General features: G+C 35.5%; 1 protein-coding gene across 2 annotated transcripts in view; it reads left to right on the top strand.

Annotated features, from left to right (window-relative positions):
* The window catches only part of PRKD3 (protein kinase D3), a gene marked incomplete at both ends in the record, with an annotated part of 57,100 nt that overhangs the window by 30,116 nt on the left and 14,604 nt on the right, over positions 1 to 12,380 (top strand). For both annotated transcript variants that reach the window (XM_084234522.1, XM_084234521.1), the window contains 6 exons: positions 1,063 to 1,255; positions 4,769 to 4,846; positions 6,200 to 6,383; positions 8,023 to 8,146; positions 11,429 to 11,506; positions 11,810 to 12,086. In XM_084234522.1, the coding sequence (XP_084090648.1) occupies positions 1,063 to 1,255; positions 4,769 to 4,846; positions 6,200 to 6,383; positions 8,023 to 8,146; positions 11,429 to 11,506; positions 11,810 to 12,086 (934 nt within the window). The remainder of the gene's footprint in view (positions 1 to 1,062; positions 1,256 to 4,768; positions 4,847 to 6,199; positions 6,384 to 8,022; positions 8,147 to 11,428; positions 11,507 to 11,809; positions 12,087 to 12,380) is intronic.

The following is a 12,380-nucleotide window of genomic DNA, read 5'->3' as shown; positions in this document are numbered from 1 at the left end:
CTTTGTCTCTTGGTTTCTTCTGACTTGTTTTGCTCCTGCTAGTTGAACATACCTATGACTCAACTTCTCTGAGTTACATACATTACTTACTAATTATAGAAGACATGTGAAGCACCTCAGGAACTCAGTTCTGATAGTGAAAGTGCAGGCAGCTGTAACAAAATCTCTGCTATATCCATATGGTAGTTTGGATTTTGTGCTTGAGAACGTGGACTATGTTGTAATTTACTTTTTTTAATGTCTAATCCATAGTGTAGGGCCTGGTATAGAATAGCAGCATAACTTAAATGAATGGGATGGGCCATATTGAACTAGCCTATAACTTAGTTTATTTTCTTTGTGTAGAAAGTACCATAGTTACAAAAATGCACTTACCCTTCAGGTTACGTAAAAAGTTTTAATAAACACCTTTTTAAATTTTTCTTTTGTACATCTGAGGGGAGCCCAAGCAACTAGAAAATGCTTAAAATATCAAGGAATTTATAATTACTGGGACTAACGTTGTTTTAGTTAGTTTTATAACTGCCATTATTTATATCATCGTTCCTTAATGTTAAGTGTTTACATAAATACTTTAGTATTTGTTAAAATAAATTTGAAAAACTAATTTATTTGTTAAAATAAATTTGAAATATTTCAGACATCATGTTTAGTAAATCAACATGAGCAGCACCAACACTTTGTGAACATATTTACTTTTCCTTTGATTAATTCCTTGTAAAGTTTTTAAAGAGATTTGAACATCTGCTCTAAATTCATTTTAAGGGTTTTGTTTTTTTATTTGTAAAATGCCATATGTGCCTGGCAAATAATAATCAGTAAATATGTATTTGTGAAGATATGGAAGTATCTTCAATTTTTTTTAGCATAAATAATAGCAAAAATATTCTGCACTTTCTCATTCAAGGGTTGGTAAGTTAAGCTTTAAAGGAAATTGCTCACATCCACATTTTTGGATTTTTGGCTTCAGTGTTTGAAATAAATGACATTTGTGGTCAAGTCCTCTCTTAATATTTTGCTTTTAATATTGACTTACATTTATGGAAATCACTTCTGTTTCAGTCACATGTTCACCAGGAACCAAGTAAGAGAATTCCTTCTTGGAGTGGTCGCCCAATTTGGATGGAAAAGATGGTAATGTGCAGAGTAAAAGTTCCACATACATTTGCTGTTCACTCTTACGCCCGTCCCACAATTTGTCAGTACTGCAAGCGGTTACTGAAAGGCCTTTTCCGCCAAGGAATGCAATGTAAAGGTAGGACTGGATGTTTTCCTTAGGTAAAATTCAGATCTGTTTTTGTTAACAAATACAGGCATAAAATATTCAAATTTCAGAAGCATTAGAGAAAGAAATTAGTCTCTTAGCTAACTTAAAAAAAGAAAGAAAATATACAACACATGTTTTTATTTTAGTTTTTTTTTTTTTTTCCGTCCTTTCTGTTGGTTGGAGAGTGCTGACTTTTTGGGTGGGGGAGGGTAGCAGGGTTCTGAGCTTTCCTCCCTTCTAGTCCTCTTTTATGGCAACTTTCTTCTTTGGGCAGTTTGCCAGAGTTGCCCATTTAACTTCCGTGTCCCAGTTCTCACAGGGACCTGCCGCTTTTCCTCCCTATTAACTTTTTTTTATGGGAGGTCTTACTCGCAGCGTTTCCTCGCCGCCATGATGATGACGTCTCTACAACACATGTTTTTATAGCAACTACTGCTACTGTCTGCAATATGTGTACTTTGTACAAAGAGCTATGCTCACAAAAAACTAGAATACAAACAGAAAAACTGGAATTTGGAACTATGAGGTGTGGTTGTTTAACACTTGTCAGTATAGTATGATTAGTAAGCAGGTAAGCTAATACTTGAGCTTAAATCTCTGATTCCAGAGCCAGACACTATCCAAATATAATAAAATGCTTCTTCTTTTCACTAAATATTTACACACGTAAAGATATCACAAGAGTTTGTTGTCTTTGTTTTTATTTGTGTAACTTGGAAAGCTATACGAAAACTCATTCCAACGGTAGAATATAGTGGAAGCCACTAAAATCATAATAGGAGCCACTAGATTTATATACTAACACAGCCCACTATCATAGTATTCCAAAAACATATTTTAATGAACCAGATTTATAATGGAATAACTTTTCCCTCTAGTTGTATAATTTTTTTTCTTCAAAGATTTATTTATTTATGCATACAAGAACTGGAGTACAGGACAGAGGTGTGGGTGGTGAGAGGATTCACCAGAGACAGAGTGGGGAATAGAACAGGCGGATTGACTAAAATACACTGCTGAGGGGAGCAGCAGTCAAGTCAGGAGAGGTCTGCTGTACTATGTGGGTAGCTCCCTGGCCAGGGATCGAACTTGTGCTGCAGTGGCTGCGGACAGCTTCATAGGTTGCATCTTAACCCCTTGTGCCACCAGGGAGGCCCAGTTGTATGATGTTTTTATATTTTTAAAAAGTTTGTCTTTTTGTCTCATGTCTTTTCAGTTATACTGTGTAACAGAGTGAAAACTGAAATGGAGTTAGTGCTTTTACTTATTGAGCGATATAAAGTTAGAAATAGTCTTAACTATTGTATTGATTTTTTAAATAATTATTTTAACTATAACTACAATTATAGTGGAATCATACTTCATTTTATATAGTAGAAATATTTGTGGAATTGAATTACTAAGTTTTATCTAAAACTTTAGAGTTTATATCTTTGCTACAATAAATTCTGTTTATAAAACAATCAAATGATTGTATATAAATTTAAATAGGGAAAGAAAATAAAGCTTTTCCTGGCAATCTATGGCAACATATAGAGCATCAAATTGAGAACAGGTTGTACACTTATTAGGTATTGAGAAACTATCAGAGAGACATAACTAAATGTTGAAATTTTATTTCAACAGCTTACTTTTGATTATGAGTTAATGTATAAATTAATACTTTAAAATATCAACACAAGGGTATTGGCAAGCAGCCACTAAGGAATGTTTTGGAAAGAACAATAACAGATGTACAAATTCTAGTCAACAGATAATCTTAGTAAAGGTAGTAAATAGCGCTGTTCTGCTAAACAGAATGGAAAAATTCTAAAAATCATATTCAGAAAAAGTATAATATTTTATAGAGGAACTAAAATATGTAGATAAGTGAATTTTTAAATAAAAAAATTAACTCTGCCACCGAGTTACTAGTTTAACTTCTTATAGCTCTAAAAGAAATGTTCTGTGCTTATATTGGTTAGAAAGTAGCCCATTATTATTTCTACATAAAGCTACTTTCATTATCAGTCAGAATCATAATTTACTACAGTGGTTTCTGTATTTTTGTAGTGAGTTATTATTCACTTGTCAAGCTAAGAAAAAAGAAGGAAATACTTTGTTTAAAATAAAAGTTATGCTGGATCTTTTGAGACAATGTTCAGCTCCAAGAACTGCTATGTATTCACCTGTGTTTATTTTTTACTTTTTTATATAAAAATTTCAAAACAGCCTGAAAGAATTTATGAAATATAAGATAGCATAAATAGTTAAGAAAAACAGGAGTAGGAACACAGAAATAAATAAAAATTTCTACCATTAGAAGAACCTACATACTAGCTGCAGGTAGGCCATAAACTTGACTCTGCATTTACAAAGGGACAGAGGAAACCTTGTTATTTTCATAATTTGCAAACGTCATGAAGTAAAAAAAATAAATTATTTAAAATATATGCAAGATGCTATTATTAATAGCATATATGGTTTTTCCTAGTTCCTTTCATTTAAAAATATAGTGTATATATATAATACAAATTATCATCCCCCAAATTATTCTCCTTGTGGGACTTTTTCTTTATAATGAACTTTACCCTGTGCTATAGGCATGATACCCAGAATTTCTTGAATCACAGAGGTCACAAAACATCCTAAGTCAAGACTTGAAGTTACTTTCACCCAGTTATTACTGGCAGATATATTTCAAAGGTGGTTTTAGACAGTAGTTAGAGCAATGGGTCTCAATTTTAGTGTCACCTAAAGAAGTTATTAAAACATATTTCTCAGCCTCGCTCCCAGAGTTGCCTAGGTAGTAGGTCTGGGGTGAGGCCCAAGAATTTTCATTTCTGACAAATTTTCAATTGATGCTGGTACAGTTGGCCCTGGCATCACTGAGAACTACTGAATTATACACTAGTGTTACACAGCTTACATCTGATGCTGATCTCCAGTGTTATCAACTCTAAGGCTTTTGCAGGCAGAGGAGAACCATAATGTACAAGTGGGAGAACTTGTGCATAAGCAGCTCATTCCTTCCTCACAGGATTGTAAGGGAAAACCCTTACTAATGCCTAATAAATGGCTGTGGAATCTCAGTACCTTTTCTGCATATGCATCAGGCTCTAATACTCAGGTTTTAAAAGTAAGTGCAAAACATATGTTGAAAAATTTAATCAGCATGAGAAACTTAGGAGGGATGTAGAAAGATGAATGTGGGGTAAGGAAAAGAAACATGAAGCTGCCGGCAACGTTTTGGCAAAGTGTTAATACAAATAGCGTTAGTTTCATTTTATAAAGAAACTGAACTCTGATGAGTTGAAACAACTATTAGAAATGTCAGGATTTGAAACCAACCTTCAGTTTAAGACCTGAGTTCTTATTAGAGGAAGACTTTTCTTATGTTAACACCTCATCATTATTACTAACATTATTCTAATTGTGAATGATTTAATGGAAGTGTCTAAATCATGTCAGTATTGCCTCAGTGTTCTGCCATAAACTTATTAGCCAAATATTTTATTTTAGATTGTAAATTCAACTGCCATAAACGCTGTGCATCAAAAGTGCCAAGAGATTGCCTTGGAGAGGTTACTTTCAATGGAGGTAAAATTCTTTTTCTTTTCTTTTCTTTTTTTTTTTTTTTTAAGATTTATTTATTTATGCATACAAGAACTGGAGTACAGGCCAGATGTGCAGGAGGGTGAGAGGATTCACCAGAGACAGAGCGGGGAACAGAACAGGCAGACTGACTGAAATGCACTGCTGAGGGGGAGCAGTGGGTGTGACAGGAGAGGTCTGCTGTGCCATGTGGGTATCTCCCAGGTATCTCCCCTGCTGGCTGGGATTGAACCCACGCATTGTGGAGGCTGCGGACAGCTTTGCAGCGCTATTATACTGAACCACCTGTGCCACCCGGGATGCCCAAAAAATCTTTTTCTTAATTTTCATGAAAGATCAGAAAAATTCACAATTCTTTTGTATATTATGTTTGTACAAGGTCATATTTGCTTACTTTGCTTTTTTTCTTTGACCTTTTTTTTTTTTTTTTTGATTTAATTTTACTAATCAAGGGAAATGCAGACTTTAGTGATGGCACACTTTTGCTATATGCCTCTGTGGTGTTCCTCCAGCTATCTCCCACTGTGTTGTCTGATATTTCCAGTAGTGCTGCATGTCCACTCATCCTCAGACATGAAAGATTTACTGTAAATCCATGCTGTTGTCCCTAAAACGCTTTCATAGTACTGATACTTACTGCTTATTACATGCCAGCTACTGTTCAAAACACATCATATATATTGACATTTATACTTAAGAACAATCCTTTGAGTAAGTACTTACAGATGAGTAAACTTAGGCACAAAGACATTAAATCTTGTGTTCCTTAACACAGCCAATAAGTGGTACAGCTGGAATTTGAACCCATATGTTCTAGCTTCTTAGTCCATAATAGTCATTAGAACACATTGTACTGTCTCACTGGTATTTCTCCAACAAATAATCATTAGCTAAACATTTTCCCTCTTTTGCCATTTTTTTCTCTTGTCAAGATAATATTAAGTAGAATGATTATTAAGTTACAGAGGTCTAGTTTCTTTTCTTTGCATCTAGATATCTAATTGTTGTGCCATTTATTTGAAAGACTGTTCTTTCCCACTGAATTTTCTTAGACCCTAGTGAAAAAAATCAGTTGACCATAGATGTAATAGTAGTGGATAATCTTTTACTTTGCTTGTAGTATCTTTTGTCATAAAGAAATTTAAAATTCCTGTGTAATCAAATTATTTAATTTTCTGCCTTACAGTTTGTGCATTTAATATCTTCCTTAAGATAGTCCTCTTTCTTATATTTCCATTTGAGAGTTTTAAAGCTTTTCACAGTTAGTAAACTATCTCCACCTAGATGTATTGATAGCTCATTAATATTAAACTCTGAAATAAATTTAAAACTTTCCAGAACCTTCCAGTCTGGGAACAGATGCAGATATACCAATGGATATTGACAGTAGTGACATGAACAGTGATGGTAGTCGGGGCTTGGATGACACAGAAGAACCATCTCCCCCAGAAGATAAAATGTTCTTCCTGGATCCATCCGATCTTGATGTAGAAAAAGATGAAGAAACTGTTAAAACAATCAGGTAATGCTGGTGTTGCAAGTTACTTCCAAATATAACGTTAGTTCAGGAGCATCATGAAGAAAGAAAGGCCACGCTTCTAAGTTTAGCGTAAAGTGTAATTTATAACCAGATTATATTGTGACTCTTTTACATGCACTACAGTATTTAGTATTTCTGAAAATCAATCATATCACTGTCATCCACCCAACATGGGTCTGAGAATACTTGTTTTCTTAAAAAGAAAAAATGCTCTACTTGTAGCTAAAATATATAGCTGTAGAGCAGCCACCACGAGGTGCAGGTTGAGCCATCAACTGTTAAGGCAGCCGGTTTCTTCACGAAGGCAGATTACTTGGTGGTAGAAACTTCTTGAGAATGTTACACAAAGATGGTGCTGACAAATTTGAGGATAGCTATTATATTACTGTAATTAATCTGCTAGCATTTTGTAAAAAATGCTGTTGGGTTAAAACTGTTTTAAATGTCACTCTGTATTTATAGAAATTCAGGTTTTTTATATTCAGTCCTATAGGATGTACTCTTTTGTAATAAAATGTCAATAGTTTGGCGGGTTTTGTTTTTCATTGGCAATTAAGAAGTACTTAGAGGAAATAGGTCATTTATTAATCTAATTCTTGAGTTGTCATTTATTTTAGTTTCACTTATTAAATTATAGCTTATCGTTAAATTAACGAAACTTAATATTTATCCAATGTGGAGATTAGGAGAACTTAACTAGTTTCTTAAGCATGGATACTTCAAATTTCAGAAAAGGTATTTAACTGTTTGAACCTCAGATTGAAAATAGTATACTTCCCCCAAGTTGCTCTCTTTAACTACATTGTTACTAATCCATATTTCAGTGTTACCTGATTTGACTCATTCCATTATTTGATTATTTTCTTAATTAATATCTATAAATCATTTTCTTTTTTAATATTTTCTATTAGCAGGGCTTCTTACTAACTAGTTCAAAACATTTGACATTTGAATCATGTGGACTTAGGTACAGTTTTTTTTTTTTGCTTTGTAACAAATTAGTACATTAATTTATCATGCTACCTACTGCAGGATGATTGCACTGTCAATACTATGGGACTGTCTCCCAGGCTCCAGATCTTAGAGTTTGGGAGGTTACTTTCTGCTCTGTTCATTTCTTTACGTGGTCCTCCAGAAAATATTCATGACAAATAATGAGGACTTGCAGTGTTATTTTAGTCTTTTATAAGCAGCAATATATCTTCATAACAGGATGAATTTTAGCTTTTCAGAAAAGATTTTATTTTTGCATAGAAGAACTGGGGTGTCGGCCAGACTTGCGGGACTTGAGAGGATTCACCAGAGACAGAGTGGGGAGCAGAACAGGAGGCTCTACCAAATACACTGCTGAGGGGAGTAGCGGGTGGGAACGGAGAGGTCTCCAGCACCATATGTGGGTTAGCTCCCTGGCCGGGTATCGAACTAAGGCCATAGCAGTGATAGTGCTGAGATGTATCCCCTAGGCCACCAGGGAGGCCCTAATTCATTTTCTTAACCCATTATTTATCTTCCTCTAAAGTGTTTTGGAAATTTTTAGCCCCATTTTCTTTAAAAAATCATAGCTTATTGTATCTTTTCATAGAAATTATTAGTATTTATTATGATTTTAAATATTTTTTAGTCCATCAACAAGCAATAATATTCCACTAATGAGGGTTGTACAATCCATCAAGCACACAAAGAGGAAGAGCAGCACCATGGTGAAGGAAGGGTGGATGGTACATTACACCAGCAGGGACACCCTGGTGAGTAATAACAGATGTTTTAATGTGGTAGTAGAACTTTGTTATGGGCTTTGTTTTGTGCATTTTTAAAAATCAAAATGAGAATGAGAAATTTAAGACATTCTGTATACTATGGTAATATGTGAAAGTATGCTGGACTTACAGTCACAAGTTGTGAAGAAATTTTTAAAAGAATAGTTAATGTACAGTAGTCCCCTTGTTGTGGTTCCACTCCAGCCACACTTGGAGTTACCCATGGTCAACTGTAGTTCAAAAATACTACATAAAATAAGATTTTTGAGAGACCATATTCACATAACTTTAATTACAATAGTTATTGTTAGTTTTATTTTTATCATTGTTAACCTCTGATTGTGCCTAATTTATAATTAAACTTTATCATAGGTATATTTGTATAAGAAAAAATGTAGTTTATGTAGGGTCCAATGTATCACAGCTTCAAGCATCAACTAGGGGTCTTGGAATGTTTCCCCTTCAGATAAGGAACACTGAACAGTGTTATTGTATTTTCGCACTGTTAGGGCAGTAAAGATTCTAAAAGGGCCTGGGGATATAGCAGCAAAAGCACAGTTCATGAGCTGTCCTTCATTACAGTTAAAATCTTATGTTCTGCAAAAGACAGTAACAAGAAAGTGAGAAGATAAGACACAGACTGTTGCAAAAGAGACATCTGATAAAAGACTTTTATTCAAATATACAAAGAACTCTTAAAACTTAACAGTAGAGGGCCTCCCTGGTGGCGCAGTGGTTGAGCACTGGGTTGCGAAGCTGCCGACAGCCTCTGCAGCACCGGTTCGATCCCCGGCTGCTAGGCGAGGGTCCCATGTGGCGCGCAGACCTCTCCTTCCGCCCGCTGCTCCCCTCAGCAATGTATTTCGTCAGTCTGCCTGTTCTGTTCCCTGCTCTGGCTCTGGTGAGTCCTCTCACCCTCCCGTGCTTCTGACTGTACCCAGTGCATGTATAAATAAATTAAATTAAATTAAAAAAAAAATTCTATGTTGTTTAAAAAAAAAAAACTTAACAGTAGAAAATATAAAGAATCCCTTTTGAAAAAATGGACCGAAGACCTTTTAACACATAACTCACCAAAGAGGATATACAGATGGCAAATAAGCATATGAAAAGATCCTCCATGTCATATGTCATTAGGGATATGCAAGTTAAAACATCAGTGAGCTATCACTACACAGTTACTGAAATGACCAAAATGCAGAATACTGACAGCACTAGGTGCTAGTGAGGATTAGAACAGGTACTTTCATTCATGACTAGTGGGAATGCAACATGATATAACCATGTTTGCTGGTTTTGTATGAAATTAAACATGCTCTTACCATATGACCCAGCAAATCTCAGTCCTTGCTATTTACCCAAAGAAACTGAAAATTTATGTCCATTCAAAAATCTGCATAAGGGGCCTCCCAGGTGGTGCAGCGGTTGAGCGCTGGGTTGCGAAGCTGCCCGCGGCCTCTGCGGCGCCGGTTCAATCCCCGGCTGCTCCCTGGCCACCGGAGGAGGGTCCCACATGGCGTGCAGACCTCTCCTGCCGCCCGCTGCTCCCCTCAGCAGTGTACTTCGGTCCTTCTGCCTGCTCTGCTCCCCGCTCTGGCTCTGGTGAATTCTCTCACCGTCCCGGCTTCTGACTGTACCCAGTGCATGTATAAACCAAACAAACAAACAAACAAATAGATAAATAAATAAGACATGCCTCTAGAAAATTTAAAAAAAAAAAATCTGCATAAGGATTTTATGCAGGTAGTTCTAATAATAATTACTAAAATCTGGAAACAACCAAGATGTCCTTCAATAGGTGAATGAATATAAACTGGTACATCCTGACCATGAACTATTCACCACTAAAAAGCCATGAAAATGATCATTAATATAGGTGCATATCATTGTACATTTGTTCGCATCCAGAGAACACAGCACCAAGAGTGAATCACAATATAAAATATGGACTTTGGGTATTTGTGATATGTAAGTATAGGTTCATCAGTTAGAACAAATGTCCCACTGCAGTGTGAGGTGGTATGTCCTCAGGGTCATAATGGGGGATGGTCCATTATGACCAGAGGGGTGGTCATAATGGTCGAGACTATATATGTGTAAGGACAGGGAGTACATGGGACATCCCTGTACCTTCCCCTTATTTAAATGTGAATTTAAAACTGCTCTAAAAAATTAAAATTTTTATTTAAAAAAATTATTTTAAAAAGGACATTGGACCTCCCTGGTGGCGCGGCGGTTGAGCTCTGGGCTGTGAAGCTGCCCGCAGCCTCTGTATCGACAGTTCGATCCCTGCCGGCGAGGGTCCCACATGGCGTGCAGACCTCTCCTGCAGCGCCCACTGCTCCCCTCAGCAGTGTACTTTGTCAATCTGACTGTTCTCCTCCCCGCTCTGACTCTGGTGAATTCTCTCACCCTCCCGCACTTCTGACTGTACCCTGTGCTTGTATAAATAAATAAATTTAAAAAAAAAAAAAAAGGGACATCAAAGTATTCTGGGAAAATACTTTCAATTCATAAACAAGGATAAATTTAATAATAATGGAAGTGTGCCCAGAAATTGGTAAGACAACAAAACAATAGTAAAAATGGGCAAAGAATATAAACAGAGTTCATGGACAAGGAAATAGAAATGACTATTAAACATAAGAACTTGATTTCATTTTTAATAAAATATAATTTAAAATTTAAATGAAATGCCAGTATATTTTTCAGTGTAGTAAAACCCAGGAAGTTTATTAACATACTATACCAGTGAGGGTGTGAGTAAACAAGCACTCTTAAGTTGTCTCATAAATTAAGACTGTCCATGATCTAGAGTAACTGACACTGTCAAGCAGAATTACAGGTGAGCATATCTTTTGAAGTGCAAACCAACTTTTAGAATTGTAGCCCATACGTAAATTTTGTGTGTGTGTATTTGTGTGATACACCTGCATTTGTATGTACATGCACAAAAAAATCTAATATTAGGTCAGAAAAGTCATGATATATTTTTCCTATGTTTTTTATGCATAAATGTGTCATGATTTTTCTGATAATCCAATAGGATCTCCAAAACAGTAATCACACTGCCTGGGAGGAGGGTGGGAGTAGGATAACAGTGGTGGGGAGTATACTTTTTGCTATGTATCCTTTTTATATTTTTAGAATTTGAACCTCATGAATTTTAATTGAAAACAACAAATGAATAGAAATGAAAGGAAAAGTAAAGTAAAATAGCTTGGAGGAATTATATTTTAACCTCATAGTTTTGTATTCTTTATTTTATAGAGGAAGAGGCATTATTGGAGACTTGATAGCAAATGTCTAACATTGTTTCAAAATGAATCTGGATCAAAGTACTATAAGGTAAACATTTCACATTTTTAAAAATATGTACAAAAAATAATTAGGTTTTCAAAGTGTGTTTGTATATATTAATTGTTATATTGAAATACACTTATTACACAACTCTGCCTACTATTGTTTATAGAAGTTACTGAGCCTATTGTTTATGGAATTTATTATCCATAAGACTTGACTATGTTTTTGATATTCCACATATTTGTGTTTGTTGTAGTGACGTTCATTGGAAATGCGTATCTTCGACCGTTTAGTTTATTTGAAATTAAAAACAAAGACATTCATATTTTCCAATGCTTTCCACTTCAGGAAATTCCACTTTCAGAAATTCTTCGCATATCTTCGCCACAAGATTTCACAAACGTTTCACAAGGCAGCAACCCACACTGTTTTGAAATCATCACTGATACTATGGTATACTTTGCTGGTGAGAACAATGGGGACAGCTCTCACAATCCTGTTCTTGCTGCCACTGGAGTTGGACTTGATGTAGCACAGAGCTGGGAAAAAGCAATTCGCCAAGCTCTTATGCCTGTTACCCCTCAAGCAAGTGTTTGCGCTTCTCCTGGGCAAGGGAAAGATCACAGTAAGCAATCAGCTTGTTAATGGCTTTTTTTCCCCTTTTGTTTCTGAAACATTTTGTGAGTGTGATTGTGTTTTTCTATGTATTGACATGTGCATTTTTAGCTTTATTTTTAGTAACAATGCCATTAGTGCATTCTTTTATAAAATTTTATTGTTGCTAGTATATATGCATAATCCTCAGAACCGACCCCCAAAGACAGTCTCCCTAGATTTAAATCCTGACTTTACCAATCTGCTGTGTGATATTAGGCAAGTACTTAACTCTCTGTAAGTAATTCCTTATGGTACCTTCTTT

The sequence above is a fragment of the Talpa europaea genome, assembly GCF_964194135.1.
Source record: "Talpa europaea genome assembly, chromosome: 6".
NCBI classification, from domain to species: Eukaryota; Metazoa; Chordata; class Mammalia; order Eulipotyphla; family Talpidae; genus Talpa; species Talpa europaea.
Note: the sequence above shows the minus strand (reverse complement) of the source record. Positions and strands in the feature narration are given on the sequence as shown.